Raw genomic sequence first — 20542 nt, 5'->3', positions numbered from 1 at the left:
TTCAATGCTGCAGTAATGTTTCTGTACAATCATGTCTCTGAGGTCTACAGACAATTCCTTGGACTTCATGGCTTGGTTTGTGCTCTGACATGCACTGTTAACTGTGGGACCTTATATAAACAGGTATGTGCCTTTCCCAAATCATGTCACAATCAACTGAATTTACCACAGGTGGACTCCAATCAAGTTGTAGAAACATCTCAAGGATGATCAGTGGAAACATGATGCACCTGAGCTCAATTTTGAGTGTCATGGCAAAGGCTGTGAATACTTATGTACATGTGATTTTTTCGTTTTTTATTTTTTATACATTTATAAAGATTTCAAACAAACTTCTTTCATGTTGTCATTTTCGGGTATTTTACAGTCTAGCTGATCCCACAAAAGCTCAATGGGGTTAAGATCCATAACACTCTTTTCCAACTATCTCTTGTCAGTTGTCTGTATTTCTTTGCCACTCTAACATTTTCTTTTTGCTTTTCTGTTTCAAAAGTGTTTTTTCTTTGCAATTCTTCCTATGAGGCCTGCACCCCTGAGTCTTCTCTTTACTGTTGTACATGAAACTGCCGTTGAGCGGGTAGAATTCAATGAAGCTGTCAGCTGAGGACCTGTGAGGTGTCTATTTCTCAAACTAGAGACTCTGATGTACTTATCCTCTTGTTTTGTTTTATCTAGGCCTTCCACATCTTTCTGCCCTTGTTAGAGCCAGTTGTCCTTTGTCCTTGAAGACTGTAGTGTACACCTTTGTGTGTTTCAAGCATTGTATAGCCTTCATTCCTCAAAACAATGATTGACTGATGAGTTTCTAGAGAAAGTTGTTTCTTTTTTTGCCTTTTTTGACCTTATATTAACTTTAAGGCATGCCAGTCTATTGCATACTGTGGCAATTCAAAAACAAACACAAAGACAATGTTAAGCTTCATTTAATGAACCAAATAGCTTTCAACTGTGTTTGATATAATGGCAAAGGATTTTCTATTGCCAAATTAGCCATTTTGTGTGATTATATGTGTTGGAGTGATGGCTGCTGGAAATGGGGCCTGTCTAGATTTGATCAAAAATGACTTTTTTCAAATAGTGATGTGCTGTTTACATCAGTAATGTCCTGACAAGACTTTGTGATCAGCTGAATGCCATTTTGGTGAATTAAAGTACCAATTTCCTTCCGAAACAGCAAAATCTGCACATTATTCCAAACTTTTGTCCGCCAGTGTGTATATATATATATATATATATATATATATATATATATATATATATATATATATATATATATATATATATATGAGGTATGCATCAAGTAAAGTAGCAAAACAATATCTTCTTATTAACATCTATAAGATGTTTTTTACATGGTCATAAAATATTTCAAGAGATTACATACATTTAAACCTTGTAGGTTTACAAGTGTTTTTATTATAAGTTTATGTTATGACTATGTTATAATATAAGAAGGTATTTATTTTTTTAACTTAAAGCATGCCAAGACCACTTTTAATGGTATATTATCATGTCAATCCTTATGACTGTTTACTCTCTGCTTTTGTAGACTGCAGTTTTACGATACCAAATATAAACTGTATATTACATTACAACTTTTGAGGATATAATTGAATGTTTACTGTATTTTAATGCATTATTCTCTTTTAGACATAGCTATGAATGTTACATATTATATAACTGTAATTACAATTATGAATGAGAAGTTATAACATTTTAAAAGACGTTTTATGAGACAAACCTGACTGGATGCATTTATAATGTCTTTACAGCACATTATATATATGGGCTTCATAGAAAGTGTTTGTTTTTTTAAATACCTTCCTAGTCCATCCAGTCAGGTTTGTCTAAATGTTATGATCTTTTACATTGTTTTTGTACACTAATAAATACAACTTGTGTAATTCACACATATATTATATTAATTGCTAGTAGAGAAACTACAGAGGTACAGTGTATGCATGAAGAATGTGAAACACCAAAAACACAAGAAGAAAAATGTGAAAGTAGAGATTAAACTGGAGATTAATTAAAGTGGAAATGAACTGAGCAGGGAGGATAATTTTTGTTTAGAATATACTAAAATATGTATCTGTTTCTCACACGCACACCTATCAAATCGCTTCTGAAGACATTGGTTTAATCATATGTTGTATGAATTACTTTTATGCTGACATATTTGATTTTTGGAGCATCAAAGTTTTTGCACCCATTCACTTGCATTGTATGGACCTACAGTGCTGAGATGTTCTTCTAAAAATATTAATTTGTGTTCAGCAAAAGAAACAAAGTTATACACATCTGGGATGGCATGATGAGGGTGAGTAAATGATGAGAGAAATGTATCCCGGTCATAACCCTGAATAAATCCACTACTGAATGCTATGTTTACTGATTAAGTTTTACTGCACCTTTCATAAATGGAGAGTGACATTTTCAGTAACTGAAATGAATTTGTAAATATTTTTCAGTCATGATTCTGTAAGATGAAGTAACATAAGTAGACACAGTTGATACATGTAGAGAGAAGAAATGCAACAGGACAGCTCTGCTTTCCCTTAATTTAAGCCTTTATCTCACTTTGATTTATCATTTGAAAATATGCATTACTTTATAGGACCTTTACATTTATCCACATGACTTCTCTTGCAGCCATGGACAAAAATAACCGGTATAAAAAATGTTCAGCCCACAAAACATTACAGTGACAAGAATCCTTGCACACTGACTCAGCAAACTATCAAGAAACTTACAACAACATAGTAAATAGCAAATGATACATGATACAATCCTTTTCAACAAATGGCCAGTACACTGAAATATTTATTTTCTGAGCTAAACCCTCAATTTTTATTAATTTAATTGCATCAGCCAAAGATCAATGGAACATTGAACAATGGAACTACTCATATTATATGTATAAAGAACAGCATTATACATTATCAGAAATGAATTTTCAGAGCATAGGAAAATAGTATTTATAGGGTCTCTTTAATCACAGAACATGAGAATGGTTAAATGGTAGCATAGTAAAAAAAATATTGCCATACAGCATCTCCACATAGCAAAAAGACAACAGCATCATGAGTTACTGCATGTGTGGGCAGAACGGGGGTGTTCACTTGTTTTGTAGGTCAGGTCTGTAAAAGATAAACATAAGCTCTGTGAAGACAGTCCAACAGAAACAGAGTATATTAAGATTTTAAAGGAACCCCCAAAACTTTAACAAAACAAACCAAAAAGTGTACTGACTGGCACATGTTCAGGGAGGCTGCAACATTTGGCGATTCTACCAACTTGGAGGAATACACAGCATCAGTGACCAGCTACATCAGCAAGTGCATTGATGATGTCACTTTCTCCAAGACCATCACCACACGCTCCAACCAGAAGCCGTGGATGACTGCGGAGGTGCGCACGCTGCTGATGACCCGAGACTCCGCCTTCAGAGCAGGCGATAAGGCAGCCCTAAGAACAGCTAGGGCCAAACTGTCCTAGGAAATCAGAGAGGCAAAGTGCGCACACGCCCAGAGAATCCACAGTCACTTCCAGGACAGCGGTGACAAACGGCGCATGTGGCAGGGCATCCAGGCCATCACCAACTACAGGACAACATCAGTTGCCTGTGACAAAGATGCCTCCCTTCCAGATGCGCTGAACGACTTCTACGCTCGGTTTGAAGAGCAGAACGACGTGGTGGTGAGGAAGACCTCCTCCTCTCAACGACCAGGAGCTCTGTCTTACCACGGCGGATGTGAGGAAAACTCTACGTAGATTCAACCCACGGAAGGCTGCTGGAACAGACAACATTCCTGGCAGAGTGCTCAGAGGATGTGCAGACCAGCTAGCAGATGTTCTTACTGACATATTCAACATCTCTCTGAGCAGCTCCAACGTGCTTCAAGGCCACCACCATCATCCCCATGCCAAAGAAGTCTTCAGTGTCCTGCCTCAACGACTACCGTCCCATCGCTCTCACACCAATCATCATGAAGTGCTTTGAGAGGCTCGTCATGAGGCACATTAAGACCCAGCTGCCCCCCTCACTAGACCCACTGCAGTTTGCGTATTGTCCAAACCATTCAACGGACGACGCCATCGCCACAACCCTCATCTGGCCCTCACCCACATAGACAAAAAGGACTCATAAGTTTGAATGCTGTTCATAGATTTCAGCTCAGCATTCAACACAATCATTCCCCAGCACCTGATTGGAAAGCTGAACCTGCTGGGCCTGGACACCTCCCTCTGCAACTGGATCCTGGACTTCCTGACTGGGAGACCTCAGTCAGTCCGGATCGGGAACAGCATCTCCACCACCACCACACTGAGCACTGGGGCCCCCCAGGGCTGTGTGCTCAGTCCACTGCTGTTCACTCTGCTGACTCACGACTGTGCAGCAATGCACAGCTCGAACCACATCGTCAAGTTCGCCGATGACACGACCATGTTGGGTCTCATCAGCAAGAACGACGAGTCAGCATACAGAGAGGAAGCGCAGCGGCTATAGGACTGGTGTAGAGCCAACAACCTGTCCCTGAATGTCGACAAAACAAAAGAGATGGTTGTTGACTTTAGGAGACCACAAGGTGAACACACTCCGCTGAACATCGACGGCTCATCTGTGGAGATTGTCGAGAGCACCAAATTCCTTGAACCTCACCTGGTCCCTCAACACCAGCTCTATCACCAAGAAAGCCCAGCAGCATCTCTACTTCCTTTGAAGGCTGAGGAAAGCACATCTCCCACCCCCCATCCTCACTACATTCTATAGAGGGACTATTGAGAGCATCCTGAGTAGCTGCATCACTGCCTGGTTTGGGACTTGCACTGTTTCGGACCGCAAAGCCCTGCAGAGGATAGTGAGGACAGCTGAGAAGATCATCGGGGTCTCTCTGCCCTCCATCAAAGACATTTACAAAAAACACTGTATCCGCAAAGCAACCAGCATTGTGGACGACCCCACACACAAACTCTTTACCACCCTGCCGTCTGGTAATGAAGCATACGGGCCCTCAAGGCCAGACTATGTAACAGCTTCTTCCCCCAAGCCATCAGACTCCTCAATACTCAGAGACTGGTTTGACACACACACACACACACACACACACACACACACACGTGTCCTGAGTTGCACTTTAATTGCTGTCTGCTACCTCAATAACTGCTATGTGCTATCTCATAGTATGTTATGTTTACGTTTTTAGAAACTGTCATCTTTTTGCACTACTGTGTACTGGTCGGCGCTGCACTGTCTCTCACTGTGCCTATTGTCCTGTTCATTGTTAGAAATTTCTTGTACTGTCCCGTATTTTTTGCATATGTTTGCACGTGCACTATAGGTATATAGGTATATATAGGTATTTTATATAGGTATTTTATTTAGTTGTGTAGTCTCATGTGGTTCTGTGTTTGTCCTATGTTGTTATTATGTAGCATCATGGTCCTGGAGGAACGTTGTCTCGTTTCGCTGTGTACTGTACTAACTGTATATGGTTGAAACGACACTAAAAAAACACTTGAATTGATAACGGAGTACATATTTTTGGAGCGAGGAGGAGAGATAATCATTTACAATCCTTCAAAGAAGATAAAATGAATTAATATAGAAAAAAACTTTAAAGCACCACAACTATCTCAAGAATGACATAACAATTTTCATCAGTTCATCAGCCTCTTGTTTACTATTATTGATGGCATTAATTAAAATTTTATATTACAACAACAACACTGATACACTTTTTTCATTTTCAGTCTATGGTGATATAAAAAAATTAACATGTTTTATAATTAATTTAATTCATAATTAATTTCTCTAACCATGCGTTATAATGAAGGCTTTGTTCAACTGCACATCTTCTTAATTTACAGATTTGAATGACAGCAGACAGACACATCAACACAATTTGTTCATAAATCCATGCGACTCAGTCCTACTACATTTGTTTGAAATGACACGTGAGGTACAACACAAAGTCAATTACGAGTAATAGCACTAAAATTTAAAATGATCTTGCTAAATTATTTCAACTGACTACGACCACATTAGTCGAATTTTCGCCCTCGTAGGGTTATTCATTTTGCCCTCCACTTTCAACACAACTGAAACAATAACAGGCTGCTCAGTCTGACTCCTACTACATCTGTTTGCAATAAACAGTGAGGTACAACACAATTTCATATCACTTACGGGCCACTGCACTTTCATGAAAATCGACACTAGTTTAAAACGCATTTCCTATCTTGTAGCCTATACCAATAAAAGATGACCGAGCCAATGAGAGTAAGTTATGGGCGTGTAGCCACGCCCCAATGTCTTGCCCCGCCCAGTTCTGCAAGCTGCAGCCAGGGATACTTGCAAAAGGATTTGGCAGCCAGTAGCCAGTGCGTGGCGTTTAGCGGGTCCTCACGCACACAGGAAGGGGATAGAAAGCTATTAGCTAGCAGCGAACAACTGTAAACAACTCACATTTGTAAACCTCACAAACAGTACGTTTGCTTGCTTAACCATTAGCATTGCATTTCTGGCTGTAGACCAGGGGACTGGTGCATTAGTAGAAAAGGTTTGGGTTATTTACAGAGCTGGGAAACAAGCAGCTAGCAGCCAAGCTCGCGCAGGACAGCTGAAGCTTTGCTCAAATCGGATCGTTTTTATTTCTTCATAAAAACTCTCACACCCGTCGTAATAACGGAAATCACGGTGAAAATGTTAGTCAATGTGTTGCGGATTGATATGAGACAAAATTTACTGTGAACGATGTTTCTGGTAGGCTGTCGAGGATTTGTTTTCTTAGTTAGCACGTAAGCTAAAGCTAGCTACTTTCAATCTCATATAAAAGCGCATAAATCTTAATAAATACTTTAAGTATTCAATTAACGCCTGGGAAAAGATGCTCTATCGGAAAATGTGATTCTATGGTAGTGTACAGGTTAAACTTAATTTAATGGTTTTGAGCTAGAGGCTTGATGGAGGCTAGCTTACTATAAGGTATAGCTTAGTTGACTTGCTGGGAAAAAAAAGGTAATTTGGAGTTAATTTAAATACAGTATTTTTTTATATTAAAATGCGAAGAAACGCTTAAACGCTTCCCTAAATATGTCTCCCAAGTCTTTGAATGGGCTGGACTGATACTATGGAAGTTTTTAGAAGTGTCAGTGTAGTACAGATGGAGCACAGCAGCAAAAATGTTGAGGAATCTTTACACCGCAGCTGCTGAGATGAATTAACCAGGAATCAAATGGTAATTATATTTACAGTACATCTTTATTTTGCGTTTAGCCATCAATGTAATGCAAAATTTTGTACGTTTTGCATATCTTAGATTTGAAATTAACTTTTGTTTTCTGCAATAGAGTTGACAGCAGCTTATGTCTTTTTAAATCTGCCAAAATTGTTATAGGAAAGCATAGTGATTGTAAATTAGAGTAAAGGGTTACTGTTATTATTCATATATGTTATTTTACACGTTTAGGGTATAAGACATTTTGTTTGCGAAGTCACATACCTGTGGGCTGTATCAAATTTGGTTTATTGACATGTATTTTGGTTCAGGTTTTGGAAGCCTTTAATAATGGGTGATATGAAGACCCCTGATTTTGATGATCTCTTGGCTGCCTTTGACATCCCTGATGCGACCAGCCTGGATGCCAAAGAGGCCATTCAGGAGAATCATGATGAGGGAGAGGGCCACCTGAAGCATTCAGAGATGTGTATGGATGCCACAGCTTTGAGCCCTCGCCCAGTGACTCCAACAGATGTGCCTGCAGTCAGTGTTATAGTAAAGAACACCAGCCGCCAGAACTCCTATGAACATCTTGTGGAGAAAGAGGGCTCGCATTTGGGACACCTTTTAGAAAATGGGTTCAAGACTTCTGCAAGCTCACTGGAGACACATCATGTTGAGACACATCCTATCAACTATCCAAGGCTTGATACATCTCCTGTCAATGGTGACTGTTCTTTGGAAAGGATTCCTGTCCTAAACAAGACTGAAAAATATCCAAGTCTGTCAAAGTCTATGCCTCAGTTTAGCCCTATATCTAGCCCAGAATCTGAAGACATTCAGAGCAATGGAGTAGATGACCGTCCAAAATCTGCAGAGAGCTCATACTTCCCATCTAATTCACTCTTTACATCTTCAACTCTTCCTATGTTAGACATTCATGGAAAATCACAAGCAGTGTGTGAGAACAGCAATAAAAGATATCCTGGTTCTAAAGGTCTGAATGATCTCAGTTGTGATGCCTCATCTTTAAAAGATGGTAGCTCAGTGTGCTACAAAGATAGAGTGGAAAGAAGTTATGATTCAATGACTAAGAGTGACTGCATTGTCAATTTTGGAACAAATGCATATTCAACACCCGAGACAAATAGTTCCTTCTCCCATCTATGCGTTAATGCTCAGACCTCCAGGTTGTCTACTTGCCTTGATGCATTATCTGCCCTGAATGCTAAAAAGGATCTTGGTGAGCAAATTAACTCAAGAGACTTTCCAGTTACCGCAAAAGATGCAATTAAAATTAGTCCTAAAATACCCATATCACCAAGGAGCCCTAGAAGTCATCTTGAGGTGGTGAAACGTTTTATCAAACAGCCTGACAGCCCAATTAGTATATGTAGTGATAGCAGTGGTAAAGCATCTCCAGCTGTTGCTACTGGCTCGCCTCCAGCAATACCAAGAGTGAGAATAAAGACTATCAAAACCTCATCTGGAGAAATCAAACGTACCGTCACAAGCATATTACCAGATTCTGAAACTGAAGATCTCCAGTCACCCTTTGGTTCATCGCCATCTCAGTCCTCAGTTGAAGATGCCTTCTCTAAAACATTGCCTGTGTATCGCTCGAATGAAGTCATTTCTGAAGTTGTTTTTGAAGATGGAAAGCAGGAAGCCTCAAAGACTGCTTTATTGGGTAGCAAACCAGCAAGAATGAAATCTGTAAGGACTTCAAAAAAAACTAAATCACAAAGTAATGGTCTTGCACTAAAGAGAACACAGGAAGGGAATAATCAAAGAAAGGCTTATTCCACTCAAATGGGTTCTTTTGCTAATACAAATTACCTTCCAAAGGCATTACACCTTGCTAACCTGAATCTAGTCCCACACAGTGTGGCTGCCTCAGTTACAGCAAGGTCTTCCACCAACAGACAGGACCGCTCTCATTTATCATCTTCAGTGGTGTGCAGTTCTGTACCTTTAGTGCACCAAGTTAAGAAAGTATCCGCTAACACACAAGCTGTTGTCTCAAATACTGCAGCTGGAACTTTGAACAGACTGTTGAATTACTCAAACCCTGTGCCACCATATGTTCCTGACCTGAGTCCACCACCAGGCAGCAGTATCAAGCTCCCACCACAAGGCTATTGCTGCCTGGAATGTGGAGATGCATTTGTGCTGGAGAAGAGTCTTGCTTACCATTATAGTCGGAGGAGTGTGCATATTGATGTTGCATGTACCCACTGTTCAAAAACATTGGTGTTTTTTAACAAATGTGCTCTTTTGGCACATGCTCGTGAACACAAGAACAAAGGCATGGTGATGCAGTGCACTCAGTTATTTATGAAGCCCATTGCTGTTGAGCAGATGTTGGTGCCCATGAAGACTAAGCAGTCTGTAAATCAGATACCTTGTGTGAACAACACAACCGAGTCACCCAAAAGCCAAGCAGTCTTGCCTCTTTATCCCGACAAAGTTATCAGACATGGATTCAAATGCCTGGACTGTAACAAAGAAATGTCAGACTTCACCACACTTGCAGGTCATTATCAGAGGTCATCAGTGGATGCTGAAGTTTTGGTGAGTAAAAATATTGAACAAGTATTAGGACCCGTAGTGTAAGTCCAGAAACATTCTTCACACAATTATGCACATGCTGTCGCTTGACCAACGCATTGCATTGTGCAGTCTGGTTGAACATGCATTCTTGTGGTACTGTGGCAACATTGCTCAAGAGGGCAATCTTCAAAATCAGTGCCATTAAACTGAAAGTGTTATTCAGTTAAGTTGCTATAAATATATTGACTAACTTGCTTGATCAACAATATTATTTTAAAACTGTTGCTCCACCATTACAGTAGTTTACTTGAAAGAGAAAACTCAACATAGATGCTGACTGTTCACTCTAATGCCCGCTATATCGCCACTGGCAGCAATGTTGAGAATGCAACGCATAATTGCGTTGATTGATGAATTAAGATTATGTTTTGGCCTTAACAGTTCAGTTTGGCTGAAAACACTTTACAGTAATTTACTCATACATACTCATGTTAACACATGTTTTGCATTTATTTGTTTGCTCACCTCAAATGCAGATGTGTAAGGTTTGCTCAATGCTGCTACCCAACAAGTGCAGCTACAGGGCCCATCAGCGTATTCACACACACAAGTCCCCTTATTGCTGCCCTGAGTGTGGTGCACTCAGTCGCTCTGTGGACATCCAGAAGCACGTGAAAGAGAATTGTCTCCACTATACCCGCAGAATTGGGTATTCGTAAGTAACTTGAACTATGACCTTTAACCTATTGATACCCAATTCCCCCGCACGCGGTAGTGACGTCATCTGCTTAAATTTAATATATTATAAATGCTTTATTTAATAAAGCATTCATGTTGTTAAACTTTATATTATCTTATATATTAGAGTCTCATAAACAAAACGAGCCTGTCTATTTAAAAAAATGCGGCATAGTTTTATTCATAATGGCCAAGCAGTGCAGTCAGATTTAATGTCGTCTTGAAAGGCGGCGCTTTAATTTTACTCTGTACACTTCCGTCAATTTTACAGAGAAAAAAAGCTTGCTGGAACCTAATTTTATGTTAGATCATCTTCAAATTTGAAACATGACTTGTGGCTTTGAGAACATTGTATTACTGGGTTGTCTTGGCACTTTTATTATAGATTTTTTAGATTATAAAACATGTTCAGAACAAAATATTTCCATTACTATAAACTTCAGCTTCTCTAACTTTAAAAACTAACAACATATATTCATTCTGAAACTTTGGAAATAAAGCCCAAAGTGTCTTTCTAAATATACTTCAACTGTGTCCATACTCCAAAGGGTCCAGTAACTACAACCATTTATGTTCGGGTATGTAATTTTCATGGTTTGTGCTCAAAAAGGGAGTGCGTATCAACAGGTTAAAGAAATGAACTTCAGCTTTGAGACAATAAATGTTTTTTGTGTTGTTGTTTTCTCTCTGATTCATTTGGATACACTTTCTTTCAGGTGTGTGCATTGTGAAATGCTTTTCATGTCACTGTCCGACTTGAAGTCTCATATTGAGGAGAAACATTGTGAGGTCTTCTATAAGTGTACTATCTGTCCTGTAGCATTCAAATCTTCTGATGGCTGTTTGATGCATGTAAAAAGCAAACATGGTGGCAGTGAACCAAGCCATCAGTAAGTGAATCTATTGATCTTTTGTCATAAGCTCAATCATTGAATGATTTCCTCGAAGTGTCTTGAGGAGTTATATGGGAGTGAATATTTCTGATGTTTTCTGTGCAGGATGATCTACAAGTGTTCCTGTGAAACTGTCTTTAAGAGAAAGCAGTTGTTGTATCAGCATTTTCATAACCGTACTTGTGTGTTCAAATGCCCAGAATGCACATCCTTTTTCCCGGAGAAACTACCTTTGATGCAACATTTCAAGGTTTGTAACTTTGTATCTACATACTTCGTGCTGTTCATTGCAATATATGTCACTGTTTCCTAATGCAGAAGTATCTTTCTGTCAACCATTGTAATTGGACAAATCATTGGACCTGTGTAATCTCAAAATTGACTTTTAGTACTTTTCCTGTTAACCCACCAACATCTCATTCCATCTCAAAGACAGAATTTCAAAGTGATCATACTTTCCAAATATACATAAGTCGATTCGATCCTCTCTACACAATACCTAATCATCCCTGTCTTTTAGATAAGATTTTCTTTTTCTATTTTTTTCTTTTAGTTAAAAGGTTCAATGTAGTTTTATACAAAATATTTTAGAGAGTTTGTTTTTTTTCTATCTGGACTACAAATCTATTTACATTTAAGGCCGTTAGCAGATGATCTTGTGCAGAGCAACTTAGTAATGTTTTTTAGCTTCATGCCTATGACTTAAGGCCATCATTTGTCAAGCAGGCACTTTATAATGTTTCCTGCTAGTAATATCAGGTTGAATATCAGTCGGGCTGCATCATTCTGAATAAGCTGCAGAGGTTTAATTGCATACATTTGGGAGGCAGACCTCAAGAGCAGTCTAGAGCCTGTACCAGAATCTGAGTGGCCACCCTGGTAAGAATAGGTCTGCACTAAAACAAATGCTCTTGGCTGTCTTTCTGTGGGTGAGACTGAGTTGTCAATCAAAACGACTGGTTCTTGGCCGGAATGAAAAGCAGCTCAATTTTCTATAAATGTAGCTTTAGATAATGGATGTTCATCCAGGCAGAATTGTTTGTCATTGCCCTTAGTACAAGTGCTGTCTCTAATTTTTCTTCTGCTGACAGCAAACAAAAATCCCCCTGTATCACTCAGACATTTAAATAATAATTCACATTCAGATACTGAAATAATTTGTCTCTCTCATCTGCAGAATGTTCATGGTGGCATTTTCAGAGGTGAAGCAGATAAAAGCTTGAAACAGGCTGAATTGTCATCTCTCTGTAATAAAATATCACCTCAAAACCTCCAACCAAGGTCAAGCAAACCTGTTAATGTGGCCTGCATGAAGATAAGAGAGGGCTCTGCTGCACAGAAGTTAAGCAGTGGACTTTGTATGAAGAACACTGGTTGGACCTGTGGAGAATGCCTCCTGTGGGTCCCAGACAGAGAGAACTATGTCAATCACATGAAGACCAGCCATGGCAGGGTGAGAATTTCTTTCAATCAAACAAGGGAAAAATGTAGTATATATTGTTTTTGCACAGTGGCAAGAATTACCTGCATTTATGGACATATTTGTCTGAAAATCTGGTATGATCTTCAAAAGTAACAATAATGAACACACAATATTATAAAAACATTCAAAATATTGTATTGTATTCTTGTCCACATTGAATACATGACACTGTGTAGGTTGGAAAAAGTATGTGAACCCTTAGGCTAATGACATCAACAAAAGCTAATTAGAGTCAGGAGTTGGCAAACCTGCCATCCAGTTAATGAAACTAGATTGGAGGTGTGAGTTAGATCTACTCTAACTTATAAAAAGCACTCAAACATTTTGAGTTTGCTATTCACAAGAAGCATCTGATGACTTGGACCATGCCACGTTAAAAAGAGATCTCAGAAGACCTACGATCAAGAATTGTTGCATTGCATAAAGCTGGAAAGGGTTACAAAGTTATCTTGAAGAGCTTAGATTTTCATCTGTCCTCGGTTAGATAAATTGTCTATAAATGGAGATGCTTTAGTACTGTGGCTTCTCTCCCTAGAAGTGGCCTTCCAGCCAAGATAACTCAAAGGGCACACAGCAGAATGCTCAATGAGATAAAAAAGAATCCTAGAGTAGAAATCATTGGAACTGGTTTACATTTACATTTATGCATTTGGCAGACGCTTTTATCCAAAGCGACTTGCAGTGCACTTATTATAGGGACAATCCCCCAGAGCAACCTGGAATTAAGTGCCTTGCTCAAGGACACAATGGTGGTGGCTGTGTGGATCAAACCAGCGACCTTCTGATTAACAGTTTACCAGTTATGTGCATTAGACCACTACACCACCACCACTCCAGTTAACATCTATGTTCATGAGTTTGCTATACGGAAAACATTTGTTAAGATCTGCTCCCTTTTCAGTCTAGGGGTTATGGACAGAGGTAACAAAAGTAGAGAGAGAACCCAGGAAACTCTTCCTCTCCAGCCCCAGCACTAGAAATACTCTTTCAACAAGGGTAAAACTGAACTTTGACACAAAGAAAAAGTAATGGAAACACAAATGGCTTCAGGAGGGATTAAGGCCAAAATAATTTATAAAACACCATTTATTTTAATTTTTTTATATAAACAACATTAAAATGTCCGTTTCCCTGGCTAGCCCAGATAAACCGGAGAAAAAGTGTTTTCCAAACAAAAATGGCACCCATCTCCTTACTGGTTTCCTCATTCACTTACAAAAAGAGATTAAAAAGTACACTGAATTTACAACAATAGCAATTGAACTACAACAAAATGCTTGGGACAGGGGAAAAGGAATCCCTGTGGGGTGACAAGTTCTCAGAGTCTCTCTTTCATCGCTGTCTGTGAGGCATTGGCTGACTTTTATGCTGGCCTTCTTGCAAGAGCCAGTCGGTGTAAATGAGGTTGTCATTCAGCGAATTAGCAGCAGGTGAACACAATCACCACCTGACTGAGCACAGCGGTAGCGCAGCAGAAACCATGGAAAAAAGAGAAACAACAATAAGTAACAAACACAATTCGCCACAGAGGCATCATGAAAAGAAAGGAAAACAACAACTGTAATAATAATACTACGCCTCAGGTCGTAACGCATTAAACAGGCATGGTGTCCAAGGCAGGACACATTGAAGGAAGCTGCTGCTTTCCAAAAAAAACATTGCTGCTTACCTGAAGTTTTCCAAATATCACCTTGACACTCCACAATACTACTGGGAAAATCTTTGGTGGACAGGTGAAACTAAGGTTGAATTGTTTGAGAAGAACATGTTGCACTACGTATGGTGTAAAAAGGGCTCCGCATACCAACATAAAAACATTATCAGTGAAATACAGTTGAGGGAGCATCATGATTTGGGGCCCTGGACTGCTTGGGAAAAAAATCATTCCAAAGATATTCTACAGGATAGTGTCAGAGTGGCTGTGCGCCAGCTGAAGCTCAGTAGAAGTGTGGGTGATGCAGCACAACAGTGACCCTAAACATAAAAGTAATTTCACTACAGAATGGCTTAAAAAAAAAAAAATAATCCACATTTTGGAGTGGCACAGTAAGAGCCCAGACCTGAAACCTGAATGCTGTGGATTGACCTCAAGAAAGCCGTTCATAGCATACATCCTAAGAATATGGCTGAAGCAGTTCTGTAAGGAAGAATGGTCCAAAATTCCTTCTGAACATTGTTCAGCTCTAGTCTGCAGCTACTGGAAACACTTGGTTGAGGTTATTGCTGCCAAAGGAGGATCAAACAGTTATTAAATCCAAAGGTTCACATACTTTTTCCACAACACTGTGAATGTTTAATGGGATGTGTTCAGTAAAGACAAAAGATTATAAGTGTTTGTGTGTTGTTTTTTTGTATCAAATTATGTTTGTTTATACTTTGTTGAAGAGATCACCTTTTATGACCAATTAATGCAGATAACCAGCTAATTCCAAATAGTTAACCTACTTTTTGAACATGTGATTTTGAGTTCTCTGCTTTGGCTATTCCTTTTTACCTCATTTTTATTTCAGTACTTTATAGGTCTAGTCAATTAATGATCTGAGATTTTGACTATTCAATGCCTTTTATTTTTTTTACAGTCTGTAAAGAGGCATCCATGTCGACAATGTGAAAGATCCTTCAATTCACCCTTGAGTCTTAGACGACACATTCGTAGTGACCATGATGGGAAAAAGAAAGTTTACACATGCTGGTAAAGTCATTACATTGCTAACAATTAAAACATAAAATGTTACATTTTTGTTCAGTATAATAACATAGGGTGATTTCCAGTCGGAAGGGAGCACCCCATACCCTAATCACTCCGAAGGGTAGAGCCCTTGAAGTGTGAACTCTGGAGGGAGCAGAGCACTCGTGTCATCATATGGCTGTTTGGAACACACTTTGCGAAGGGCGCAATGAAAGACATCATCATTTCCTCTTTATCTTCAACCGGAATATTTCCATGACAACTCAGTGCAGCAACTTATTAATCACTGCAAAATTGGTCTACTTTCAACTTTATACTCTTCGCTGATCCCTGCATTTTGTCACATTTAACTAACATAGCTGCTATTAAACGCACTACAAGACTTATTTAAATTACACGTTAGTATATTCCATGCATGATGAAAATGTGTGTAATGTATAATATTTTACTTATACGTGAACTCAAACTGTCACGCCATCTAGCTTTAAAATGAAGTCTTTTGTGTCTTTTTCTTAGTCTTTGTGTCTAAGTTTGTTTCCTTCCTTATCAATCTTAAAGGTATTGCACAAATGAGAGGATAACCTTTAGTACACACACTATGCTGAAGAACCACATCAGCTTGATGCATGGAATTAAGAACCCAGATTTCAGCCAGATGGCAAAGTCAGCATCTCAAGAGATTGGGAAAACCACATGCAAGGTAACCACAAAATAAACATTTAGTCTTTTATTGAAACACTTTTGTGCCCGGTTGCATAAAACACCTTAAGTGCACTTTTACGATCACCCTAAAGATTCCCTTAAATTTAAGGGTGCTGCAGAAAATAACCCTAAAGGGTTACTTATCGTTTTTATTGGTAAAACATCATAATCCCTTATGATTTCCATGAAGTATATATATATTTTTTTTAGTTAAGTGGCCTTTGAAAACCATGAAGTGTTGCATAAAGCCATATAAATGCCATTCTCCTATGTAAATCTTAAGGTTAAGAAAACTTCACCTTAAGTGTAGGTTAAGAGTTACAAGGTTTCTAAAGAAGTATATAGAACCAACTGAAGAGTACAGTGTGTCAATGCAAATTTTTCGTGATGGGTAGAACCCTTTTACACCATCTTAATGATGCGAAACTATTGCAGAAGAAGTGCAGATTTGACTCACACAATATTGGCAATTGCTAACTAATTGGAGGGTGATCTAATAACAACACACACAGAAGTGTACATAGTATTTTTTGTTCTCTGCATCTTTATAAATGGTACGAATGGATGCATTAAAATTATACCGCAAGTTAATTTGCTATATCGCAAATATATATATATTAGTATGCTACAGCCCTACTAACCACAACTAATATTCTTCATTTGAGATGGCAATAATTATCTGTGCAGTTATATTATTCTATATATATTGAAATCTACATGTCTAGCCCAGCCCTTACCTGGCACAGTCATTCAAATTCAAAGATGTCTTCCTCAGGAGGGCGCTTAACGGCATTAAAAGCGTAATCCTTCATTAATTGGTCCAAATGAAGAAAAAAAAAAAAGGATGCTTTTTGACATACACAGGAAAGATTTGTAGACCAGAAAAGTTTGAATCTATTAATTTAGATGATTGTACATTAGATACAAATGTAAATCTGCCCGTGTTGCCTCCTGAAAATGATTTTGAAAAAATATTTGTGCAGCCATCTGTGATTGGTGCATCCTGAAATATGCTGAGAAAAGTAACAGACGCCACGTGACAATGCCGTTTATGCGCTACTTCAGAAGAGTTCGGACAATAATTTTCACATGAATAATTATTCTGACAAACTTTAATAAGCATTAAAATGTATATAAAAACATATTATAAAAGTAATGTATATGTGGTAAAACTGGCCAAATGTGGGTTGGGACTCATCTGTTGGGACTCATCTTTGAAACCTTAATGGTTTCCCTTACCTTAGAGAAATGTCTAAGGGATTATATGCATCACCCTCAAATAATTTCCTAACATAAGGGGATCATCATGCTTTAAGCATTATACTTGAGAGAAAAACTTTACCTCAGGGTTATTAATTAAAACTCCTAAAGTCCTTAATATATAAACTTATAGAAACATTTTTAGTTATTCCATCCATTCTTATTTTATTTTTTTTTTTTATACATATAGAGCATCACAATGTCTTTTTGATTTCATGAGGTAATAGTACACATTAATGGGTCTGAGGTATTCCATTATGTGTCACAAATTTTCTACCCATATAGGCCACAGTGGCGGCTGCTGGTCTTTCAAAGAGGGGAAGCTCATTTTCGGCCTACATTATAAACTTATTTACCCTATTTTTTGCACTAAATCAATCTTAGGTGTTGATCTGCCCTGCTGTTTAATTCTAATTTTTTCCTCGTAAGGAAGACTTTCAAATGGCTTCGCCAAAATCAGGTCGACAATATTAGCACCGTCTGCCATCGTGCGCAGTTTCACCCGTACGACGCTAGCCTAGCCTACTGTATGAATGAATGAATGAACGAACGAACGAACGAACGCTCTAAAACAAAATATATTAAACTTGGTAAAACTGAAACAAGGAATGTGGTGTATAATTGTGTGAAATGTATTATGCAAATTGACTAGCAATTTCGCCAAAGAAATAGGTTGCAGCAGTTTGTCTTTCGACTACACTTGAGAAATCCGCGATGGGACTGAGCGCGAAATAGCTTCAGTGACTTCTTATAGTACAGATTCGCTGTCAATCAAAAGGAGATGCAGTCTTTCGACAGATCCTCCAATCATCACGCGGAAGCCCGGAGTCCGGGCCAGCCCACTCCTCATTCACCCCCAGAGACGCTGAGCGTCCGTGGGCGGGACATAATTGCAGCATTTATCCAATGACCGTCTATTTTCGGAGCACTGAACAAAACTGTTCAGAGCAGCCCCATTGAAGTCAATGGACGCTTGGCTTCAACAGGGAAATGCACTGACGCTACGGGAATGTATGAGAAGTAAATCAAGTCAGCCGACCTGCTATATGTAATGTAGCTGATTCTGAACGAACTCGTCTTCGAGATGAACGTGTTCTAACGCATTTTTAGTCAATAAATTGTTTACACAATAGTACATATTTGACCATTATTTTTTTGACATTATAGGGGAAGCTGAGCTTCCCTTGCAGTCTTATAGAAATCCCCACTGATAGGCCATATTTATAAATGGGTCTATTTATGTAGCTTCTTGTTTCTCTTTCAGAGGCCCAAAAGAAGAGCAGAGGAGGTCCATGAGGAGGCAGGAAATGGGGGAACTTCATATGGCTCCCAGGCCAAGCGTCTTAAGCCACTTTATCGCTGTGCCAAATGTGGCTTTACCTCTGATGACCAAGCCCAATTTCAGGAGCACATACCTCAACACAGAACTGATAGTGACACACCACAGTGCAAGCACTGCGGCCTTTGTTTCACATCTCAGTTAGCACTCAGCAGACACCTCTTCATTGTGCATAAGGTCAAAGAACCGGAGGAGCAGGAGGATTTTAAAGATCAGGCAAAAAAGAAAGGGGGTGTAAACTCAACAGACTTGAGTGATGAAAGTAAACCTGTACGTCTTTTTCCCAAAAAGAAAGGCCTTTCCACAGAGGAGCAATTCAAACTCTCTAGTAAAAATAAGACTTGTGATACCATAAACGATGCATTTGATGTCAGCAAAAACACACAGGCATCAAAAATGGGTGACTTTGCTGATGAAGAAAAGGCCTAAACAATGGGTCCCTCTTATGGAAAGCTGCTAATCAACTTAATTGCAGGCAAACAATGGCTGAACGTACCATCTAACTGAATATGCAGCTAATCAATGTGGTACTGCAAACATGTTGCCTTACAGTAAAATACTATATCTCAAGTCGCATATATCTCAAAGAAGTTCAGACTTTTATTGCATTATATGAATGAACTTAAAACTGTTAAATTCATGCAATTAATCGCCACTTTTTACTGTGTATTACTTTGACCTATGTATGTCTCATCCATGTGGATAATCATAATTTATTTTCATGAAGTTTCAAAAGCATCATGTCAGTACATGATACAGTGTTTCTTTTCAGAACAAATGTATGTATTTGTTAATGCACCACATCCAATTTGTCTTGGATATATTACAACACAGGTTTAGTCACACAAAATGTTATGTATGTTACATATTCTAGCCATAAGTGAGACAGTCATTTAATATTTTGGCTGTTTTCAGGGTCACCAAATATGTCATCAGGGGAAAGAACTGAAAAATGTAGTACCTTTTGATTGTCAGTCCTTTGGTGGTGCTTATGTTGTGATGGTCTGGAAAGAAAGGGCATGTCTGATGAATCTTTAAAATTTGGTAGTTAGTGACAAAGCATGCTTGTATCACAAAGCTAAACATCTGTAACAGTATTGCTACAATGGAGATTACATTATTCTAAAAAGTATTCACTTAAACCCTGGTATCTGCACTCAGAGAAGATATATTTTCATATTCATTCCATGTATATGACTAGTTTCAATTGCATTTATATTCAATGAGCCATTATTATCAATTTAGCACTTTTGTATGCTTGTATGTAAAAAAAAAAAAAAAAACACAAAAATTTATAATTAACATATTCTTAAACTGAAGACGACAGAGACTCAACTTTACATATGTGCTATCATCAGAGGTGTGATGTTTTTTGGGTCCTTCAAAAATGTAAAATATAAAAATTACTATTGTTTCAGTCATTTGTTTGTTATTTCGACAATAATGTTTCAGATTAAACCTTCAAATCAAAGGCATTTTAATCATAGTTACAGTTAATAAGAGGAGTTTCTTAATGCGATAAGACCTACATAAATTATATATTACTGATAGTAATATTTGTGGGCACGTATATATTGATTGTATAAATTACATATTGGTATTATATTTGCATGTAATAATAAATCGGGTAATAACTATGTAATTGTGCTGGAACTATGCAAA

The 20542-nt window shown here is 38.4% G+C and overlaps 1 protein-coding gene across 2 annotated transcripts; it reads left to right on the top strand.

The window, feature by feature from the left end:
• Positions 1 to 6396: 6396 nt before the first annotated feature.
• Positions 6397 to 20297, top strand: LOC127661969 (zinc finger protein 592-like). 2 transcript variants are annotated; one of them, XM_052152958.1, is made up of 9 exons: positions 6397 to 7241; positions 7553 to 9797; positions 10313 to 10485; positions 11231 to 11404; positions 11513 to 11657; positions 12585 to 12860; positions 15470 to 15582; positions 16138 to 16279; positions 18806 to 20297. In XM_052152958.1, the coding sequence occupies exons 2-9, from the start codon at positions 7572 to 7574 to the stop codon at positions 19307 to 19309; spliced, it is 3753 nt and encodes a 1250-aa protein (XP_052008918.1). In that variant the 5' UTR covers positions 6397 to 7241; positions 7553 to 7571; the 3' UTR covers positions 19310 to 20297. The 2 variants fall into 2 exon arrangements, with proteins under 2 accessions (XP_052008918.1, XP_052008917.1); XM_052152957.1 differs by having other exon boundaries at positions 10313 to 10491.
• The last annotated feature ends 245 nt before the right edge of the window (positions 20298 to 20542 follow it).

This window comes from Xyrauchen texanus, chromosome 21, assembly GCF_025860055.1.
Source record: "Xyrauchen texanus isolate HMW12.3.18 chromosome 21, RBS_HiC_50CHRs, whole genome shotgun sequence".
NCBI lineage: Eukaryota > Metazoa > Chordata > Actinopteri > Cypriniformes > Catostomidae > Xyrauchen > Xyrauchen texanus.
Note: the sequence above shows the minus strand (reverse complement) of the source record. Positions and strands in the feature narration are given on the sequence as shown.

Excerpts from the sequence above, each read along its gene's own strand:
- LOC127661969 (XM_052152957.1), top strand. The coding sequence starts at position 7,572 with ATGGGTGATATGAAGACCCCTGATTTTGATGATCTCTTGGCTGCCTTT. Across the intron at positions 9,798-10,312 it reads CAGTGGATGCTGAAGTTTTG|ATGTGTAAGGTTTGCTCAAT; the intron begins GTGAGTAAAAAT and ends CCTCAAATGCAG. Across the intron at positions 10,492-11,230 it reads ACCCGCAGAATTGGGTATTC|GTGTGTGCATTGTGAAATGC; the intron begins GTAAGTAACTTG and ends ACTTTCTTTCAG.